The 16,934-nt window shown below is 43.2% G+C and overlaps 1 protein-coding gene across 1 annotated transcript; it reads left to right on the top strand.

Annotated features, from left to right (window-relative positions):
• Positions 1–604: 604 nt before the first annotated feature.
• On the top strand, positions 605–16,242 carry LOC310942438 (ADAMTS-like protein 2; the record flags this gene model as incomplete). The annotated part of the gene is made up of 20 exons (XM_083907818.1): positions 605–702; positions 1,968–2,028; positions 2,356–2,459; positions 5,834–5,906; positions 6,452–6,554; positions 6,658–6,803; positions 7,600–7,723; positions 7,945–8,028; positions 8,759–8,934; positions 9,019–9,427; positions 9,508–9,576; positions 10,838–11,138; positions 11,732–11,832; positions 12,327–12,453; positions 13,400–13,613; positions 13,738–13,893; positions 14,395–14,565; positions 14,649–14,825; positions 15,854–16,007; positions 16,094–16,242. 20 exons carry the CDS (start codon positions 605–607, stop codon positions 16,240–16,242), a joined length of 2,997 nt encoding a protein of 998 aa, XP_083763944.1.
• Between the last annotated feature and the right edge of the window lie 692 nt (positions 16,243–16,934).

The raw sequence follows: 16,934 nt of genomic DNA on the forward strand, positions 1-16,934 counted from the left end.
TCGTCGTCTGCCAGCAGCGCTAAAGCAGCCTTTGCTCATTATTTCACGCAAAACATGTCGTGCCAGCCGCAGTAGAGTAAGGCTATTTAAAGGATAATTACGTTCATTATTATAAAGTCACTTTTTCTTTCAAGTTGTGTCGTTATTTTCGTTGAGAGACGAATAGTTAAATTCAACACGTGTTCAACTGGTTTGCATTTTTCCTGAAAAGCTAATAATGTGGGGAAAAAATGTGTGTGTAGTTTTTTTTATATAATGTATACTTTCTTTGAGTTTAGTTTGAAATAAAATATTAGCTAAAGCATGTACTAAAGTGCCTAAAGTACAAACAACACATGGCTTCTGAAAGTCAGAATTCTGAGAATCAAGTCAGAATTCTGTTTTAAAGTCAGAAGTCAGAATTCTGACTTTAAAACACTGAATTCTGACTTGATTCTCAGAATTCTGACTTTCAGAATCAATTTAGAATTCTAAAAGTCCAAATATTTGACTTCTGAAAGTCAGAATTCTGACTTTAAAGTCGCGGGTGTTGGTGTTGGAGTAAAAACCGCCGTTCCTTAACTACAAACGAAGCCTGTTGAGGTGGTTCAGTCATCTGGCCAGGATGCCTCCCGAACTCCTTCTTTTGGAGGTCTTTTCCGGGCAGGTCCCACTGGGAGGAGGAGACCCAGAGGTGGACCCCGAAAACCTACTGCAAGGATTGTATGTCTCGTCTGGCGAAGGGAGAAACCCCCTCAGAATCGCCTGAGACATGCCAGAAAGTGTGGCCCGGGAATAGGAATGTTTGGAAAACTCTGCTTGGCGGTCGTTCTCCTTGACACGATCCTGGTTAAACAAAAGAAAACCAGACGTGTCGTAAAAACAGACTTCTGCCGAGGCTTTTAAATATTTTGTCACCTGCATTTTACACGTTAAAAACTGACATTTTTTACGTATGTTGATCCAGTGGATCCAGAAGACTTTCTGTTAAAATGGAATGGCCGCCAAATCTGGGCCAGATTTGGATGAATTTAGTCTGAAGGTACACTCTTAGAAATTAAAGAGCTAAGTAGAACCATATACGGTTCTTCGGCTTGTCCTCATAGGAGAACCCTTTTTGGCTCCAGGTAGAGCCTTTCCAACTGGAACCCTTTTGGTTCCTTAGGGTTCCACCAAGATCCCCTTTAAAACCCTTTATTCAGGAAAGGTGTTTTAAATGGTTCTCTGGATCAAAATGGTTCTTACTGGAACCATTAGTGTTACCAAGAACCCTTGAAACCATTGAAAAACCCTTTCTTCGGGGAAACCATATAAGGTTCTTCGGCTTGTCCTCATAGCAGAACCCTTTTTGTCTCCAGGTAGAACCTTTTTATAAAAGTTCCACCAAGAAACTTTTTAAAACCCTTTATTCAGAAAAGGGGTTTAAAAGGGTTCTCTGGATCAAAATGGTTCTTACTGGAACCATTAGTGTTACCAAGAACCCTTGAAAAACTCTTTCTTCAGGAAAGGGTTTTTCAGAAGCAAATGATTCCAGGTAGAACCTCAGCCCTTGTAGAAGAACACTTTTGGAACCCTTATTTCTAAGAGTGCAGTATAAAGGATCCTGATATACACTTTTGGAAATAAGGGTTCCAAAATGGTCCTTCTGCAAGGGCTGAGGTTCTACCTGGAACCATTTGCTTCTGAAAAACCCTACCTCAGTCCTCGTAGAAGAACCCTTTTGGAACCCTTATGTCTAAGAGTGTAGAGCGTCTGATCCAGCATACACATACCCAATTTCGTTGGGTCTGATCACGATTTTGACAGAATTAATGGGGAGAAACTTGCGCGATTACATACCCATATCAAAAAAATTCAGATTTATTCGTCAACAGAAGGACAATGTTAGAGATAAACTCGCGAAAGAAGGTGTAGCCACTACAAGCCAATCACAGCTATACGTGTAAATTAAGATTGTTATAAGTGTGTATGTGGTGTGTGTCTGCCAGGACAGAAGTGAAGGGAGGGTGGAGCTACAGCAGCAGCATCTACATTAGCGCAGCCACGGAAGTCTGAGTGTCAAACAGACGATCACCAAGGTACGACAGAAACACTCGGGACTATTTTCTGACCTCCGTCATCGTCTCACTCTCCTAATCCCACTGTAAATATGTGTCCAACTGTAATGAATACGTGCAGACACAGGTGGCGCCTGTTAGCGCGGCGCAGAGGTTTATCGTCACATCTAAGAATGCGCTCGTGTGTCAGCGCTGAAGCCTGGTTAATATTCAGTACTAATAACACAGTTTGATGGGTTCCACCTCTCCCTCACCGAGATGACGTGATGGTTCAGGCTGTTCGCGTCTGACGTGGGTTCTCATGTGTGTTTGCTGGCAGGAGGAGGTGTTCCAGTGGTGGGGAGAATGGTCCAGTTGGTCCTCTTGTTCCAGGAGCTGTGGAGGAGGAGTGAGGAGTCAGGAAAGACACTGTCTCATACAGAGGTATTGTGTTTGCTTTTATCAATGGTTGCACACATGAAACTGATGTGTAGTATTTATACCTATATACTGTATATATGTAGTACAATTTGTGAAACTGAGGCCTCATCAACTTTCCCGACGCAATCTTTTTTGTTCTTAAAAACTTAAATTTCAAAGACTGGGTCGGACTCACAGATGGGTCATGGGAGATTTTGTTTGGGACCCTTATCAAATTTTTAGTTTTAGTTTAGTTTTAGTTCACAATTATGTGTGTTTATTACGGTGTAAACACACATAATTGTACGATTGCAAATCACAAAATGCAAATCAAAAAGCACAAACGCAAATCAAAAAACACAAATCAAAAAACACAAACGCGAATCAAAAAATACAAACGCAAAGAAAACAAAACACAAGCGCAAATCACAAACGCAAAACACAAACGCAAATCAAAAAACACAAATCACACACGCAAATCAAAAAACACAAATCACGCACGCAAATCAAAAAACGCAAATCAAAAAACACAAACGCAAATCAAAAAACCCTTTCCACGAAGAAAGGGTTTTTCAAGGGTTCTTGGTAACACTAATGGTTCCAGTAAGAACCATTTTGATCCAGAGAACCCTTTAAAACCCCTTTCCTTAATAAAGGGTTTTAAAAGGGTTCAAGGTGGAACCTTTTTATAAAGGTTCTACCTGGAGCCAAAAAGGGTTCTCCTATGAGGACAAGCCGAAGAACCTTATATGGTTCTACTTAGCACTTTTATTTCTAAGAGCGTACAAGCTAGAACTACACTACCAACGTTCTGGTCAGCAGTTGACGAGCAGATCGATGAATTTCTTCTGATCTGGAGTCAGATTTAAGACCCAGTGTTGTTGACGCAGCCTCGGTCTGTGCTGTCCATTTTCCAGAGTGACGATAGGTGGAGTGTTGACAGAATGTGTGTGTTTGTAGCCATCTCGTGACCTGTGACCTTCCCCTGCCGGCCTTGCGGAAGTTCCTGTCAGCCAAGATTAACGCCACACTGCCCTCACTGCTGGTGCTCCGTCTCCCCCTTCCTCCCCTCTCTTTCCCCCTGGCTTTGTTCCTCTCTCCTCCCCACGGACCCCTGACGTCTGCCCCCCCCCCCCCACTTTAAGTCCTCAACCCTTTTTCACTCCTTTCCTCAATTAATCCACCACTTTCCTCCTCTTCCTCCTCGCATCGTCGCCGCTCGCCTCGACCAATTAGACTTTCACATAGTGACCTCGCGCTCACCTCTTCCCGCCGTCTCTCCCACTTTTACCATTGACACCGTGTAGGAGGATGGGCTGAAGAAAGCGAGGCAGAGATAGCTGAGACCGAGGTGGGCTGTGTATGTGTGTTATGTGCCGGTTGGGGTTGGGGGGGGGTTAACGTTGGTAATGAAAGGCAGATGCATTAACTCCATGCTGGAGTTCTTTAGGGTCCCCAACACACACACACACACACACACACACACACACACACATAAAGAATTATAATCACATTGAATATAAACTGCAGCACATTTAGATTTTTCTCGGTACAACTGATGCAGACACATGGTACTTGTTGCGAAATTTTGTAAACTTCTGAAGTACTGAAGACCCTTGAGATGCTTTTCCAACAGCTGGTTTCAAACCAATAAAGAGGTTCCTTTTCCCTTTAATGCCAAAAAAAAAAAGTCCCATGTTTCAGTTGTATGGACTTAAAAGTCTGGCAAATATACCGAAACACATGAGCAGAAGATATGATATTGTTTGCTGTGATACAAATTTGTATCTGTGGCTTACCCTAACCCTCACATGGGTCACACGATGGAGCAGTGGCTAGCTGTGTTGCCTTGCAGCAAAAAGACCCAGGCCGGCCAACCAACCGACCAATCCAAACCGGTTCATTGGACGCTTGAAACTGACCGTAGGTGTGAATGGACTAGCGACGTGTCCAGGGTGTGTCCTCCGCCTTTGGCCATACCGTCAACCCGAGATTTGGCTCCAGTGGCCCCCATGACCTTCATGTGGAGGATAAAGTCGTAGACAATGAATTAATGGACGACTAAAGGAAGTCTCACGTAGTTTTTGTGTTTTGGCCAACCTCGAAGCGTTTAAAGCTCCCATAGAGTGGTCCTGTCGCACATATATGTGAGTTATGGAGGTCTACTTACATACATTAACTTGTTTTTATGGTCAAAAACCTCCCAGTCGCTGCAAACGAGCCGATAGAAATCTCTCCTCGCTGAAGCTCTCGTCAGTCGCGCTGTTTCAGACATGAAATCTCACCCCCAGAAGACAGAAGTGCTTTGTTATTGGCCAGCCAACGAGAGCTTTCCCAACTGTCTTGGTGATTGGCCAGGTACCTGGGAATGACGTCATTAGCACGTCAGCTCTCAGAAGCGCAGCTCCCCCATCTGGAACGTTGGATGCACTGCTACTCGTGGCTTCGGCACGACTCCCCTCCACAGTCCCTTTGACGACCTTTGACCCGGAGCCGGAAACATCTCCACAACGGACGTTCTTCTTCTTCTTCTGTGCTTCAATGTACGCAACTGGATGTGCCCGGACTAGTGCCTGGAGCCAGGCTTTTTCAGAGCGCTTGCACAGTCCGAGAATACGATAAAACCCATCGTTCTCAGCAGTGGCTGAACTGTTTGTTTACGAAATTAAGGTCTTCATAAACGAGGTAATGGCGCAGATACACACCAAAAAAACAACGTTAATTGTAACTTACGCTCTATGTGAGCTTTAACATGGCTTCCATTCCCCATGCAAAATTCGTTAAGATGCTATTACTGGATAGCAATCGCAACCAGAAAACTACAACAAGCACGTTTGTTTGACGCGTTTTCCGTCGCTATTAAACGGCGCCTTAAAACCTTCACCTATCGACTTTTGCCAGAACACAGACACATTTGTCTCTCTTACGTCTCAAAGCTAGCAGACGTTTGTGCTTTACGAGTGTCTCGGTGACTCAGTTACCCCACACACAGGCTGCAGGCCACAAATAAAAAAAAAAAATGGACTCGGTATCTCAGACCACAAGCAAATAATTTATTCTGTATGTCCACATTCAGCGGTTCGCCGGTCCCTCCCGACTGTAAACATTTAGGCAATAGTCTTGATTTATAAGTTTGAAGTGAAGAGGTGTCTCTCAGTGGAGTCGGTTTTTGTAGCAGCCAGCAATGCAGCTTTTCCAGAGGCCAGTTATCCCAACTGTAGTTTGTCCAGAAACTTTATGATCTAATTAAAACATTGTTTTGCATGTGACAGTGCCTTTTTAAGAAGCTGAAGGATTATATGGTACCTCTTACTTTGCTGTACATGCCGTCGTTGGTGGTCAGGTATGCAGTGATTGCGTAAAGTAACCAAATTTTGTCTTGTTGTCTTGTATTTCAGGTTGTCGACCTCGCAGAACAACAGCTCATATTGTGTTGGCTCTCCAAAACAATACCAGCTCTGCCCAAACCAGGTACTGATAGTTATTTAGTTAGTTTTTTTAGAATTTAGTTGTTATACATGAACTGTTACGACAAATAAAGTAGTTTTAAATGAATAAAAACACATTTTTATTAGCGATGGGCGTGTTAACAGCGTCAACGTCAGCGCATGTTAGCGTGTGACGCGTTTCCGTGACGACTGACCGGAAAAAAGACGTGCCATGTTTAGGTATTTGTAGCGCTGCTCTTTTCCTTTAATAAACAGATCGCTCCAGTTCCACTCTAGGTGCGTTAACAGCGCTAAAGGAGCTAACGGCGCTAACTGGTAAACGGTGCTTGGAGTCCAATGCCGCGGCGCGTAAACATGAGTAAAACGTTTATTACGCGTTATTCGTAAATGCGCGTTTACATTGACGCCGTGAGCTGCCGGTTAGCCCAACACTCATTTTTATGCAAATTGTCTAAAATACATAGAAAAATTAAGCAAATTCGTACTCTACAGCGTAGCATCTGTGGGTCCCGACCCAGTGTTTGGGAATCACTGCTTTAAGCTATGTGTGCGTTGTGTCGTCTCCAGCCATGTCCCAGTCCCAGTGTTAGCTTCAAACAACACCAGTGTTCCCAGTTTAACTCCAAAGCCTTTGGAAGAAGATACTTCCAGTGGGTTCCTCTTTACCCAGGTCAGTTTTCTATCCGCCATCATGCTCTTCTATGGTAGAACGTACTAGAACATTCCCAAACTTGAGGTAATCCACCGTTACCTGTCGTTTTCCGTCCCTGTAGCCGATTACATCAGCATCTCCAACAAGCCGTGTGACCTGCAGTGCACAACCATCAGCGGCGAGCGACAGCTCCTCGTTCCGGCCCACGACGGCACGTTCTGCCGCGACACCAAATACCACGGCGTCTGCATAGAAGGAATTTGTCAGGTAATTTATGCCAACACCATTTTGTTTTTTATTATCATTATCGTACGTTTCTCGTTTAAGGACCGATGTGCAATGTTTTGAGAGGCCACTAGGTTGACACCAATGAATACGGACTCACACAAAATATAAGCATTAAGTTACAAAACTACACTAAAATACCCCCGCGACAGTGGTTTTACAGAGTTTTTAAATATGTTGATATGGGAGGCTAATCAGGTTATTTTCTTTGGTGGTTAATATTAGCATTACAGCAAAACTCGCTAACTAGCAAGCTAATCTAATCCTTTATGATAAGCACAGCAGCCACAAAAATGACAGAAGTGGTTGGGTTTTTTAATTAAAAAAACTACAACTTTCACTTTATTGATCCTGAGCCCATTTTGGGAATGCTTTCTGCATTATAGCTAGGTTTGCTAACTAGCATGCTAATCTAGTCCTTTATGATAAGCACAGCAGTCACAAAAATTACAGAAGTGTTTGGGATTTTCTTAAAAAAATACAACTTTTACTTTATTAAACCAGATGCTTTCTGCATTATTGCTAGGTTTGCTAACTAGCATGCTAATCTAGTCGTTTATGATAAACACAGCAGCCACAAAAAATGACAGAAGTGATTGTTTTGTGTTTATTATCATTATCGATTTTTTAGCATTAAGTTACTTACTTACTTACTTACTTGCAGCTCTTTATCACGGAAATACCAGACCAATGCTAATCATCCTCTCTCCTCGTCTGAAGATCTTTTAGCCTAGAAAACAAATAAAATTAAATAAAAATACGTGTCTTGAAACTCCAGCCTGTAGGGTGCGACGGTGAGCTCTACAGCAGTAAGACGGTGGACAGATGTGGAGTGTGTGGCGGCAACGGCGCGTCATGCCAACGCATCTCTGGATCATACAGGAAGGCACTCACACAGTTAGGTAACACACACACACACATACAAACGCACATGCAGACAAAGCTAGATTCTTATAAGATGATTTGTGTGCATAGAATGACATTGATTTACCAATATGGTAATATGTAAATGAGCGCACACATGTGCTGTTGTCATGATTGAATTTCATATACAGTACAGTAGTATTTATAGCACTAGTTTATCTTCTTTTGTTATTTGTACATTTTTTTTATCCACTATCAGGCTACTACGTGTTCATCACTAACATCCCGACTGGAGCCACAGACATTCAGATAATCGAGAGACACAAGACTGAGAACATCCTGGGTGAGAACCTCCCTCTTCTTTAAGGTCAATATACTGAGTATGACGTCACCAGATTACCAGAAAAGTACACTAAAATACCATATAAACTTTAAATATTTATATGATGATATGGGAGGCTAATCAGGTTATTTGGTGGTTAATTTTAGCGTTATAGCAACACTCGCTAACAAGCATGCTAATCTAGTCCTTTATGATAAACACAACCTAAGTGATTGTTTTGTTTTTATTATTAAAAAAACTACAACTTTCACTTTATTAAACTTGAGCCCATTTTGGAATTGCTTTCTGCATTATTGCTAGGTTTGCTAACTAGCATGCTTATCTAGTCCTTTATGATAAGCACAGCAGCCACAAAAAATTACAGAAGTGTTTGGGGTTTTTTATTTAAAAAAACAAAACTAGAGCTTTCACTTTATTAAACCTGATGCTTTCTGCATTATTGCTAGGTTTGCTAATTAGCATGCTAATCTAGTCCTTTATGATAAGCACCGCAGACACAAAAATGACAGAAGTGTTTCGGGAGGAAAAAAATACAGCTTTAACTTTAAGCCTGAGTCCATTTGTTTCGGAAACTTTTTCATATGGTATATTTGTTGTTATGGCGGGATTTACTAACCTAGCATGCTAATCTAGTCTGGACACGACGACGACCTAGGTAGTGGTCATGCACCATTTTCTTCTGACCTCGTCTTAGTCCAACCCTGTCGTATTTCCCCCCCATCATCTCCAGCCCTGTCAGATGAAGCCGGTCATTTCTTCTTCAACGGAAACACGGTGTTCGACAACCCCCAGAACTTCCGCGTGGCGGGAACCGTGTTCAAGTACCGACGCCCGAGCAACGTCTTCTCCGATGGGCTGGAGTACATCATAGCGCAGGGGCCGACGCTGCACGGCCTCAATGTCATGGTAGCGCACATCTATTTAGTGTGATTGTCTTAAATATGAATATGTTTCTTATTTGTAATTTTTTTGTTGTTTTTGTGTTTGTAGTACTACAACTTGAACGGGAAGCTCCCGCACATCACCTACGAGTTCACAGTCCCCCTCCGGTCTTACGGCATCGCCGCGGCGGAGGGCGTCACAACGATTCCCGACCACTCCCACCTCAACTTCACGCACAACGAGCTGAGCGAGGAAGCGCGACTGTCCAACCACAGCAGAGGGAGCCTCCATCGCTACAACGCTCAGGAGGAAGAAGAAGATGGCGATGAGGAGCGGGAAGAGGAGGAGGACGAGGAAGAAAAAGAAGAAGAAGAAGAAGGAGCTGTGTGGGAAATCCGCACGCCCAGTCCTCCACCGCCGGCAGCCATGTTGGTGTACAGACCGGCTGACGTCAGCGGTCATGTGTTCAGCCACAATGACGTGGAGGAGCAGGGACCTCCTGCACCACCTGGTTACAGTGAGTGATAAGTTCTCCTCCGACATCAGCTGAAATGTCCACTGTGTTCTTCTGGGTCTCATCTTTGTTCGTCTCTTCAGGGAGTTCCTCCAACTCCATCGATGAGCCATCGACTGCTGATGACAACACTCTGATTCTCACTTTCCCAGGTAAAGGAAACACTAATTAAACCTTTTTTTCCCCCCTCCATAAACGAGTCATTTAACAAAAATATTTGCATGAAACATTTTTCGAGGCTACCATCGTTGCTAATTGGTTAGGGTTGGGCCACAGTCAGGGTCAAATCCTCCACACGAAGGGAATTAAGTGGGTGGAAAAGCACTATAATCCCCATTTAAATACAAAGTACAAGCACCCAGTGTACATTTCTGTAACTGTACTTGACCTTTAAAAGGGAATTAAGTGGGCGGAAAGGCACTATAATCCTGTTTAAACACAAAGTACAAGCATTTCTGTGATTGGAGTTGACCTTAAACTGTGTAGAACATCACTCCAGGAGACAAAATAAAACCCCAGGAGAAATGACATTTCTTGCAGGAAATACTTGATGGTTCCATTGCACAAAACAGCCAAAGTGGATCCATACCACATAAACTAAGAATAACTTAGTTTACATAGTTTTTAAATATTTATATGATGATATTGGAGGCTAATCAGGTTATTTGGTGGTTAATATTAGCGTTACAGCAACACTCGCTAACTAGCATGCTGATCCAGTCCTTTATGATAAGCACAGGAGCCAAAAAAACGACACAAGTGATTGTTTTTTTTTTATCATTATAAAAACTACAACTTTCACTTTATTAAACCTGAGCCCATTTTGGAAATGCTCTCTGCATTATTGCTAGGTTTGCTAACTAGCATGCTAATCTAGTCCTTTATGATAAACACAGCAGCCACAAAAATGACAGAAGTGATTGTTTTGTTTTTATTATTAAAAAAACTACAACTTTCACTTTATTAAACCTGAGCCCATTTTGGAAATGCCTTCTGCATTATTGCTAGGTTTGCTAACTAGCATGCTAATCTAGTCCTTTATGAAAAACACAGCAGCCACAAGAATAACAGAAGTGTTTCTGGGTTTTTTAAATTCACTTTAAGCCTGAGTCCATTTTTTTCTGAAACTTTTTATATGGTATATTTGTTGAAATATTCTTCAGTGTTATGGCTAGCTTTACTAACCTAGCTTGCTAATCTAGTCTGGACGCAACAATGACCTAAGAATTGGTCGTGCACCGTTTTCTTTTCTTTCATTTTTTAAACTTTATTTAACGAGGAAACCTCACCAACCACAACGTTGGATTCCAACATGGCCTCCATTGCTAAGAAGACAACGACGACGTCGCTTTCGGGGTCAACGCGTTCATGTTACAACCGCTAATTTTTAAATCTCCTCTCTCCGTCTAACAGGGAGTCAAAGTATCCACGCTGCAGTTCTGCCTGAAGAGGATCCTTATCTGCTGCTGGAGGAGCTCCAGTTCAACCAGACGCACGGCAACACACACTCCCTCACGCAGTCCAACACGTACGCCGTCAAACACACGCTCACTGAGCTCCATTCAGCAGCGACACACGCAGACGCGGCGTCCTCCGTGGACGCCGTCGTCACACACACTGCTGCTGCTTCTGCTGCCGCGGCGGTGCAGCTGCAGCAGGTGTCTGCAGTGCAGCTGCAGCAGGTGTCTGCAGTGCAGGCAGCAAACACAGAGAGGTACAGCTGTTCACATGCTGTCACACAGCAGCTTGTGTTGTTCTTAAACCATCTATTTGTCTTACACACACTTTGTTTTGAGCTAGAATTCAATAAATCATTATTGCATTTCATACAGAGACACAGTTCTAACGTAGTCTTTGGATTTATTTTCCACTCCATGCAGGATATAATGCGATATTATTGGTGTTGATATATAAAATTCTCAGTTATGTACAGTCGGGCTGCTGCAACTAGCGATTATTTTTATAATTGGACCATAAAATGACAGAAAATGTTTAAAAAAATGTGTAAAAGACCCCAAAATGATCCAATTTTAATGTTTTTTTGTTAAACGGAGCAACGAAACGAGTAAATATTCACATTTAAGAAGCTGTAAAATCAGGGATCTTGTTTTAGTTATTCAAAAAACATTTATTTATTACATTTTCTTACTTCTCACACATTCACACACTCTCACACTCTACCGTACCATCCCTGCCGTCTTATTTACCTTATTTTTATTTACTTTTGGAGTGCGTGCAAACACTAAAACTAATCAAAAACATTACATTTGTATGAGTACATATGTTCACTCTTTGTTTCCTCTGTAGCAATGACTTTGACGTGGGTCTGGACTCAGAAATTAGCCTGGCCGACATGTATCGCTGGAAGGTTTCTGCTTACGCTCCGTGCAGCACCACCTGTACGACAGGTAAACTCGTCCTACACCTTATGTATTTACTGTATGATGTTACTGAGACGGATCAGATGGTACTCGACATCTAACTAATGTCTAATCCACATTTAGGCCGATGAACGACTAGAAACTCAAGTTTGAAAAGCGCACACTCACCCGCACCAGAGTCCATTGAGAAAATCAGCGTTTTTATCTCACGGCGACACGGCAGCTGCTGGTCCACTGCTGTATCATTTGGTCGGTTTGCCTGACTTTGGTGATTTAAATCCTTGCTCCACATGAACCTAAGTCACAAAATAACACAGTTGAACTGACCGATAGAGGCTAAAGTGGATCAATAACATCCTGTGTAGTGTTTGTAAAATCGATGATTTTCTCTATGGGATTTGGTGCAGGTGGTATAAATGTCAGTTTCCATTTGGTGGCAAATATAATTGAAGATATTGTAAACTGTCATTAATTTTAAAGTCTCTGTGTGTTTGTGTTTGTGTGTGTTTGTGTATTACCAGGTATCACCACCAGCTACGCCCTGTGTGTCCGTTATGATGGCACAGAAGTGGACGACAGTTACTGTGACTCTCTGACCAAACCAGAGCCAACACACGAGTTCTGCACTGGAAAAGAATGTCCTCCACGGTACGACCACTCACTGACTCACTGACTCACTTCACAAGTGCTCAGCTTCATACTTTGGCACAAGCTTCAGTAACAAACGCAGAAGAGGTGATGACTAATTTTGGATGACTCATCAGATTTAATAGAAACGCTGAAAGAAACCATCAATTACTGCTGCTACAACAGGAAGAAAAACTCGTAAAATTGATCAATCCCTTTGTCTCCCAATTCCGTCATCCCATTTTAACGAGGTAGCTTTAGCTATTTTGTCTTTTTAACGAGCTATATGTAGCTATTTTGTCTTTCTAACTCGCTATCTTTAGCTAATTTGTCTTTCTAACTAGCTATATGTAGCTATTTTGTCTCTTTCAAACTCGCTATATGTCGCTATTTTGTCTTTCTAACTAGCTATATGTAACTATTTTGTCTTTCTAACTCGCTATCTTTAGCTATTTTGTCTTTCTAACTAGCTATATGTAGCAATTTTATCTTTTTAACTAGCTCTATGTAGCAATTTTATCTTTCTAACTAGCTATATTTAGCTAATTTGTCTTTCTAACTAGCTATCTTTAGCTATTTTGTCTTTCCTTTTAGTTAGCTATCTTTAGATATTTTTCCTTTTTTTAGCTAGCTATCTTTAGCTGTTTTTCTTTCTAGCTAGCTAGCTTTCAATAGAAATGTTTCTTTCTTTTTCTTGCTAGCTATATCTGGCTATTTTCTATCTAGGAAGATTTATTTATTTATCTATCTATAGTTATGTATGTCTAATTACTGCTAAAGTATGATTTAAATATTTGACAATGAAAAGAAAAATAAGTTTCACTGGAATAATTTTTTCCCAACAAACAGCCTATGCTAAATCTAAATAACTACATGTAGTAGCTTTAAAATGTTCCTTTAGATTCAAACTGGCTTTTTGTTCAGCAGTTACTGACGACACCATCTCTATTAACTACTTGTTCCTCAGGTGGGAAACCAGTGGGTGGAGCGATTGCTCTCGTACCTGCGGCGAGGGCGTCCAGTACCGTACGGTGCGTTGCTGGAAGATGCTGTCGCCGGGCCTCGACTCCTCCGTCTACGATTCGCTGTGTCTGTTACACGATCTGCACAAACCGGCCAACAGGAAGGTCTGCCACGGACAGAGCTGCGGACCACAGTGGGAGGTGTCCGAGTGGTCGGAGGTAACGATGCAACGCCGTTATCCTGGTGCTGTGTGGTACTGAGTTACGTGACCAATCTTGAAGTTAATACACGTATACAAACACAAATATCAATCAAATATTTGTATACCCTTGTGATTTTTAGTGCTCAGCGCGCTGCGGCTCTCGCGGTGTTCGGACTCGCGAGGTCCGCTGCTCCATGGAGATGAGACTGTGCAACAAGACCCATCAGCCAATAGAAAGCCAGGAATGCGAGGGTCCGCCCTGTGACAGAAGATGGACAGTTTCTGACTGGGGTCCTGTGAGTTTAATAACACAAAAACAGAAAAGTACACACTGGACCTTTGATAATATGCTACACTACAAAAAAAAGGCTTCTCACGGCTTAACACTCGCTTATTTTGATGGCAAATATGTCGTTCGATCAAGTCAGATACAGTGAAATATCGCGGTAGTGTGACTGTTTTGTGGCGTTGTCTCTTGCATCACCATGGCAACATGCACAGGAAGTGACTTGTTTTACTCCACGAACAACGGCGCGAACAAATCGGCCGCCTAGCGCTACAAAAATCGTACGACTCAAAACGGGCAATAAGTGCCTGCAAAACGTTTCCCTCTGTTTTTTTATACACACTGGTGAATGTCCAAGATTTTGGTTTTTAAAATGTACTTCTAAAAAACAAAATCTTGGACATTCACCAGTGTGTATAAAAAAACAGCGGTATTTTTGTAATTACTCAGAATTCCACCAGGGGGCGACATCATTTACACACTGTAATTTTTACGTGTGTGTGTGTGCCAGTGCTCAGGTGTGTGTGGCGAGGGGAGGATGGTCCGTGCGGTGACCTGTCGATCGTCGGGTGGTGTCGTGATGTCAGAGGAGCAGTGCGACCAATCGCTGCGCCCGCTGGCCATCTATCCCTGTGGTGACCGAAACTGCGCCCCCCACTGGGTGGAGCAGGAGTGGCAGCAGGTAAATTGTTGTCTCGCTCGCTTTTTAAAGACGACGACAATCGAGAGCGAACCCGTTCACTAAAAGTGTGTTCGTCCGCCCAGTGCAATGCCAGCTGCGGCCGCGGCGCACGGCAGCGTCAGGTGGTCTGTGCCGGACTGGAGGGTGGCGTCTTCAAAGAGTTTCCAGACGGCAGCTGTGACCTCCACCACAAACCAGAGACCAGCTCCTCCTGCTTCCAGAGGCCCTGCTCCAAGTGGTTTACCACATCCTGGTCCCAGGTGACTCCGGATCTCCCTATGTTTTGGTTTAAAAACTTCAATCTGTTGACTGTTACTTGATTAAACTGCTAGGTTCATCTTTTTCCGAGCGCTGGGCACGTTCACGCGTTAGCGGCGGTTAACGGCGTCAACGTATAACGCACATTAACGCATGATGCATTTCCACTACGACTGACCGGACAAAGACACGCGTGATGTCATGTTTTTACGTGCCGCTATTTTGTCTTACTACCTAGCTATCTTTCGCGATTTTTCCTTTCTTTTTAGCTAGCTGTTTTTCTTTCTAGCTACCTAGCTTTCAACAGAATTTGTTCTTTATTTTTCTTGCTGGCGAGCTATAGCTAGCTATTTTCTGTTCAGAGAGATCTATCAATAGTAATAAAATAATAAAAAAAAAGAGTAGACAGAAAAACTAGCTATCTTTAGCAAGTTTGACTTTCTAACTAGCTATCTTTAGCCATTTTCCTTTTCTTAGCTAGCTATCTGGCTGTTTCTTGCTAGCTAGCTTTCAATAGAAATGTTTATTTCTTTTTCTTACTAGCTAGTTATATCTGGCTATTTTCTATGTAGGAAGATTTATTTATCCTTTATATCCTTTAACTTTTATTTAAGACGCGTGTGACGTCATGTTTACGTGCCGCGACACCGGAGTCCAGGCACCGTTTACCAGTTAGCTGCGTTAGCTTCTTTAGCGACGTTAGCGCGCCTACAGTCGAACTGGAGCGGTCTGTTTATCTGAACGAGAAGAGCAACGCTACAAATAACTAGCGTACCTGTGTACTGCGTATGTGTGCCTCTGTTTTTAAAAGTTTAGCGTTACTTTAGAGACTCGTTTTAACATCGGGAGTCACGTAAACATGACGTCATGCGGGTCTTTTTCCGGTCAGTTGTCATGGAAACACGTCCTGCGTTAACGTGTGTTAGCCGCCGTTAACGTGCGCTAACCGCCGTTAACGCGTTAACGTGCCCGGCAATACTTCATCACTGAAATTTGGTGAAAAAGTTAAAAATCCCCTGTTCCCCCTCAGTGCAGTAAGACCTGTGGGAGCGGCGTCCAGGTCCGAGAAGTCAAGTGTTACCAGGGGGAGGAGCTTGTAGCCAGGGGCCTCAGCTGCGACTCGGCTCTGAAGCCCGAGGCTCGACAGAGCTGCGAGATCCAGAGCTGTCCGACAGAAGGACCAGGTAGAGAAAACAAACTCACCGCAGCCTTAAATCATAAAGTCGTTTTCTTCACGATGACGTCTTCGTTTTCCCGCCTGTTTGTCCAGCGGCGGCTCCGGCGGCGTCCGTATCGTTGGACGACTCCTGTCAAGACAAACCGACGGCCAACTGTGCTCTGGTCCTGAAGGTGAAGCTGTGCTCTCACTGGTACTACAGGAAGGCCTGCTGTCAGTCCTGTAAGGCGCCGCGGCCCTGACGCGACGCAAAAACCGCTAAAACCTTCTCCGCACCAAAGCCACTGGTACCGACTGGTCACACTACGACGTTCTCTTATTGGTGCTACACAAACACCTGCTGCTAGCAAACGGATCGGACCTTCCTGACGTCAACATTTACCTGTATTACTGTTAGCCTGTCGCTGACGTCAAAGGTCCACGCCGTGGTCACTGCCTTCTACGTGTCGGTGTTACTCCTTTACTCGCCCCCCCCCCCCTCCTCATAAATGTGAGTCTTTCTTTTAACCCTGTTATGACCATCGTGATGTCGAATTGTCCGAAACGGTCGGAACTGTCTTGGATTGAACGGTCGTGTCGCCGAAGTCCTGAGGTTCTACCGTAATGACAAGTATATGGGCGCAAATTTCTCTGCTTTCCGATATCCATCCGTCTTCTACCACACTCTTAGAAATAAGGGTTCCAAAAGGGTTCTTCTACAAGGGCTGAGGTTCTACCTGGAACCATTTGCTTCATCAAGGGTTCTTGGTAACACTAATTGTTCCAGTAAGAACCATTTTGATCCAGAGAACCCTTTGAAACCCCTTTCCGTAATAAAGGGTTTTAAAAGGGTTCTACCTGGAGCCAAAAAGGGTTCTCCAAGCCGAAGAACCTTATATGGTTCTACTTAGCACTTTTATTTCTAAGAGTGCACTTTTTTATCTCTATATCCATA

The sequence above is a fragment of the Microchirus variegatus genome (assembly GCF_963457635.1).
Source record: "Microchirus variegatus genome assembly, chromosome: 21".
NCBI classification, from domain to species: Eukaryota; Metazoa; Chordata; class Actinopteri; order Pleuronectiformes; family Soleidae; genus Microchirus; species Microchirus variegatus.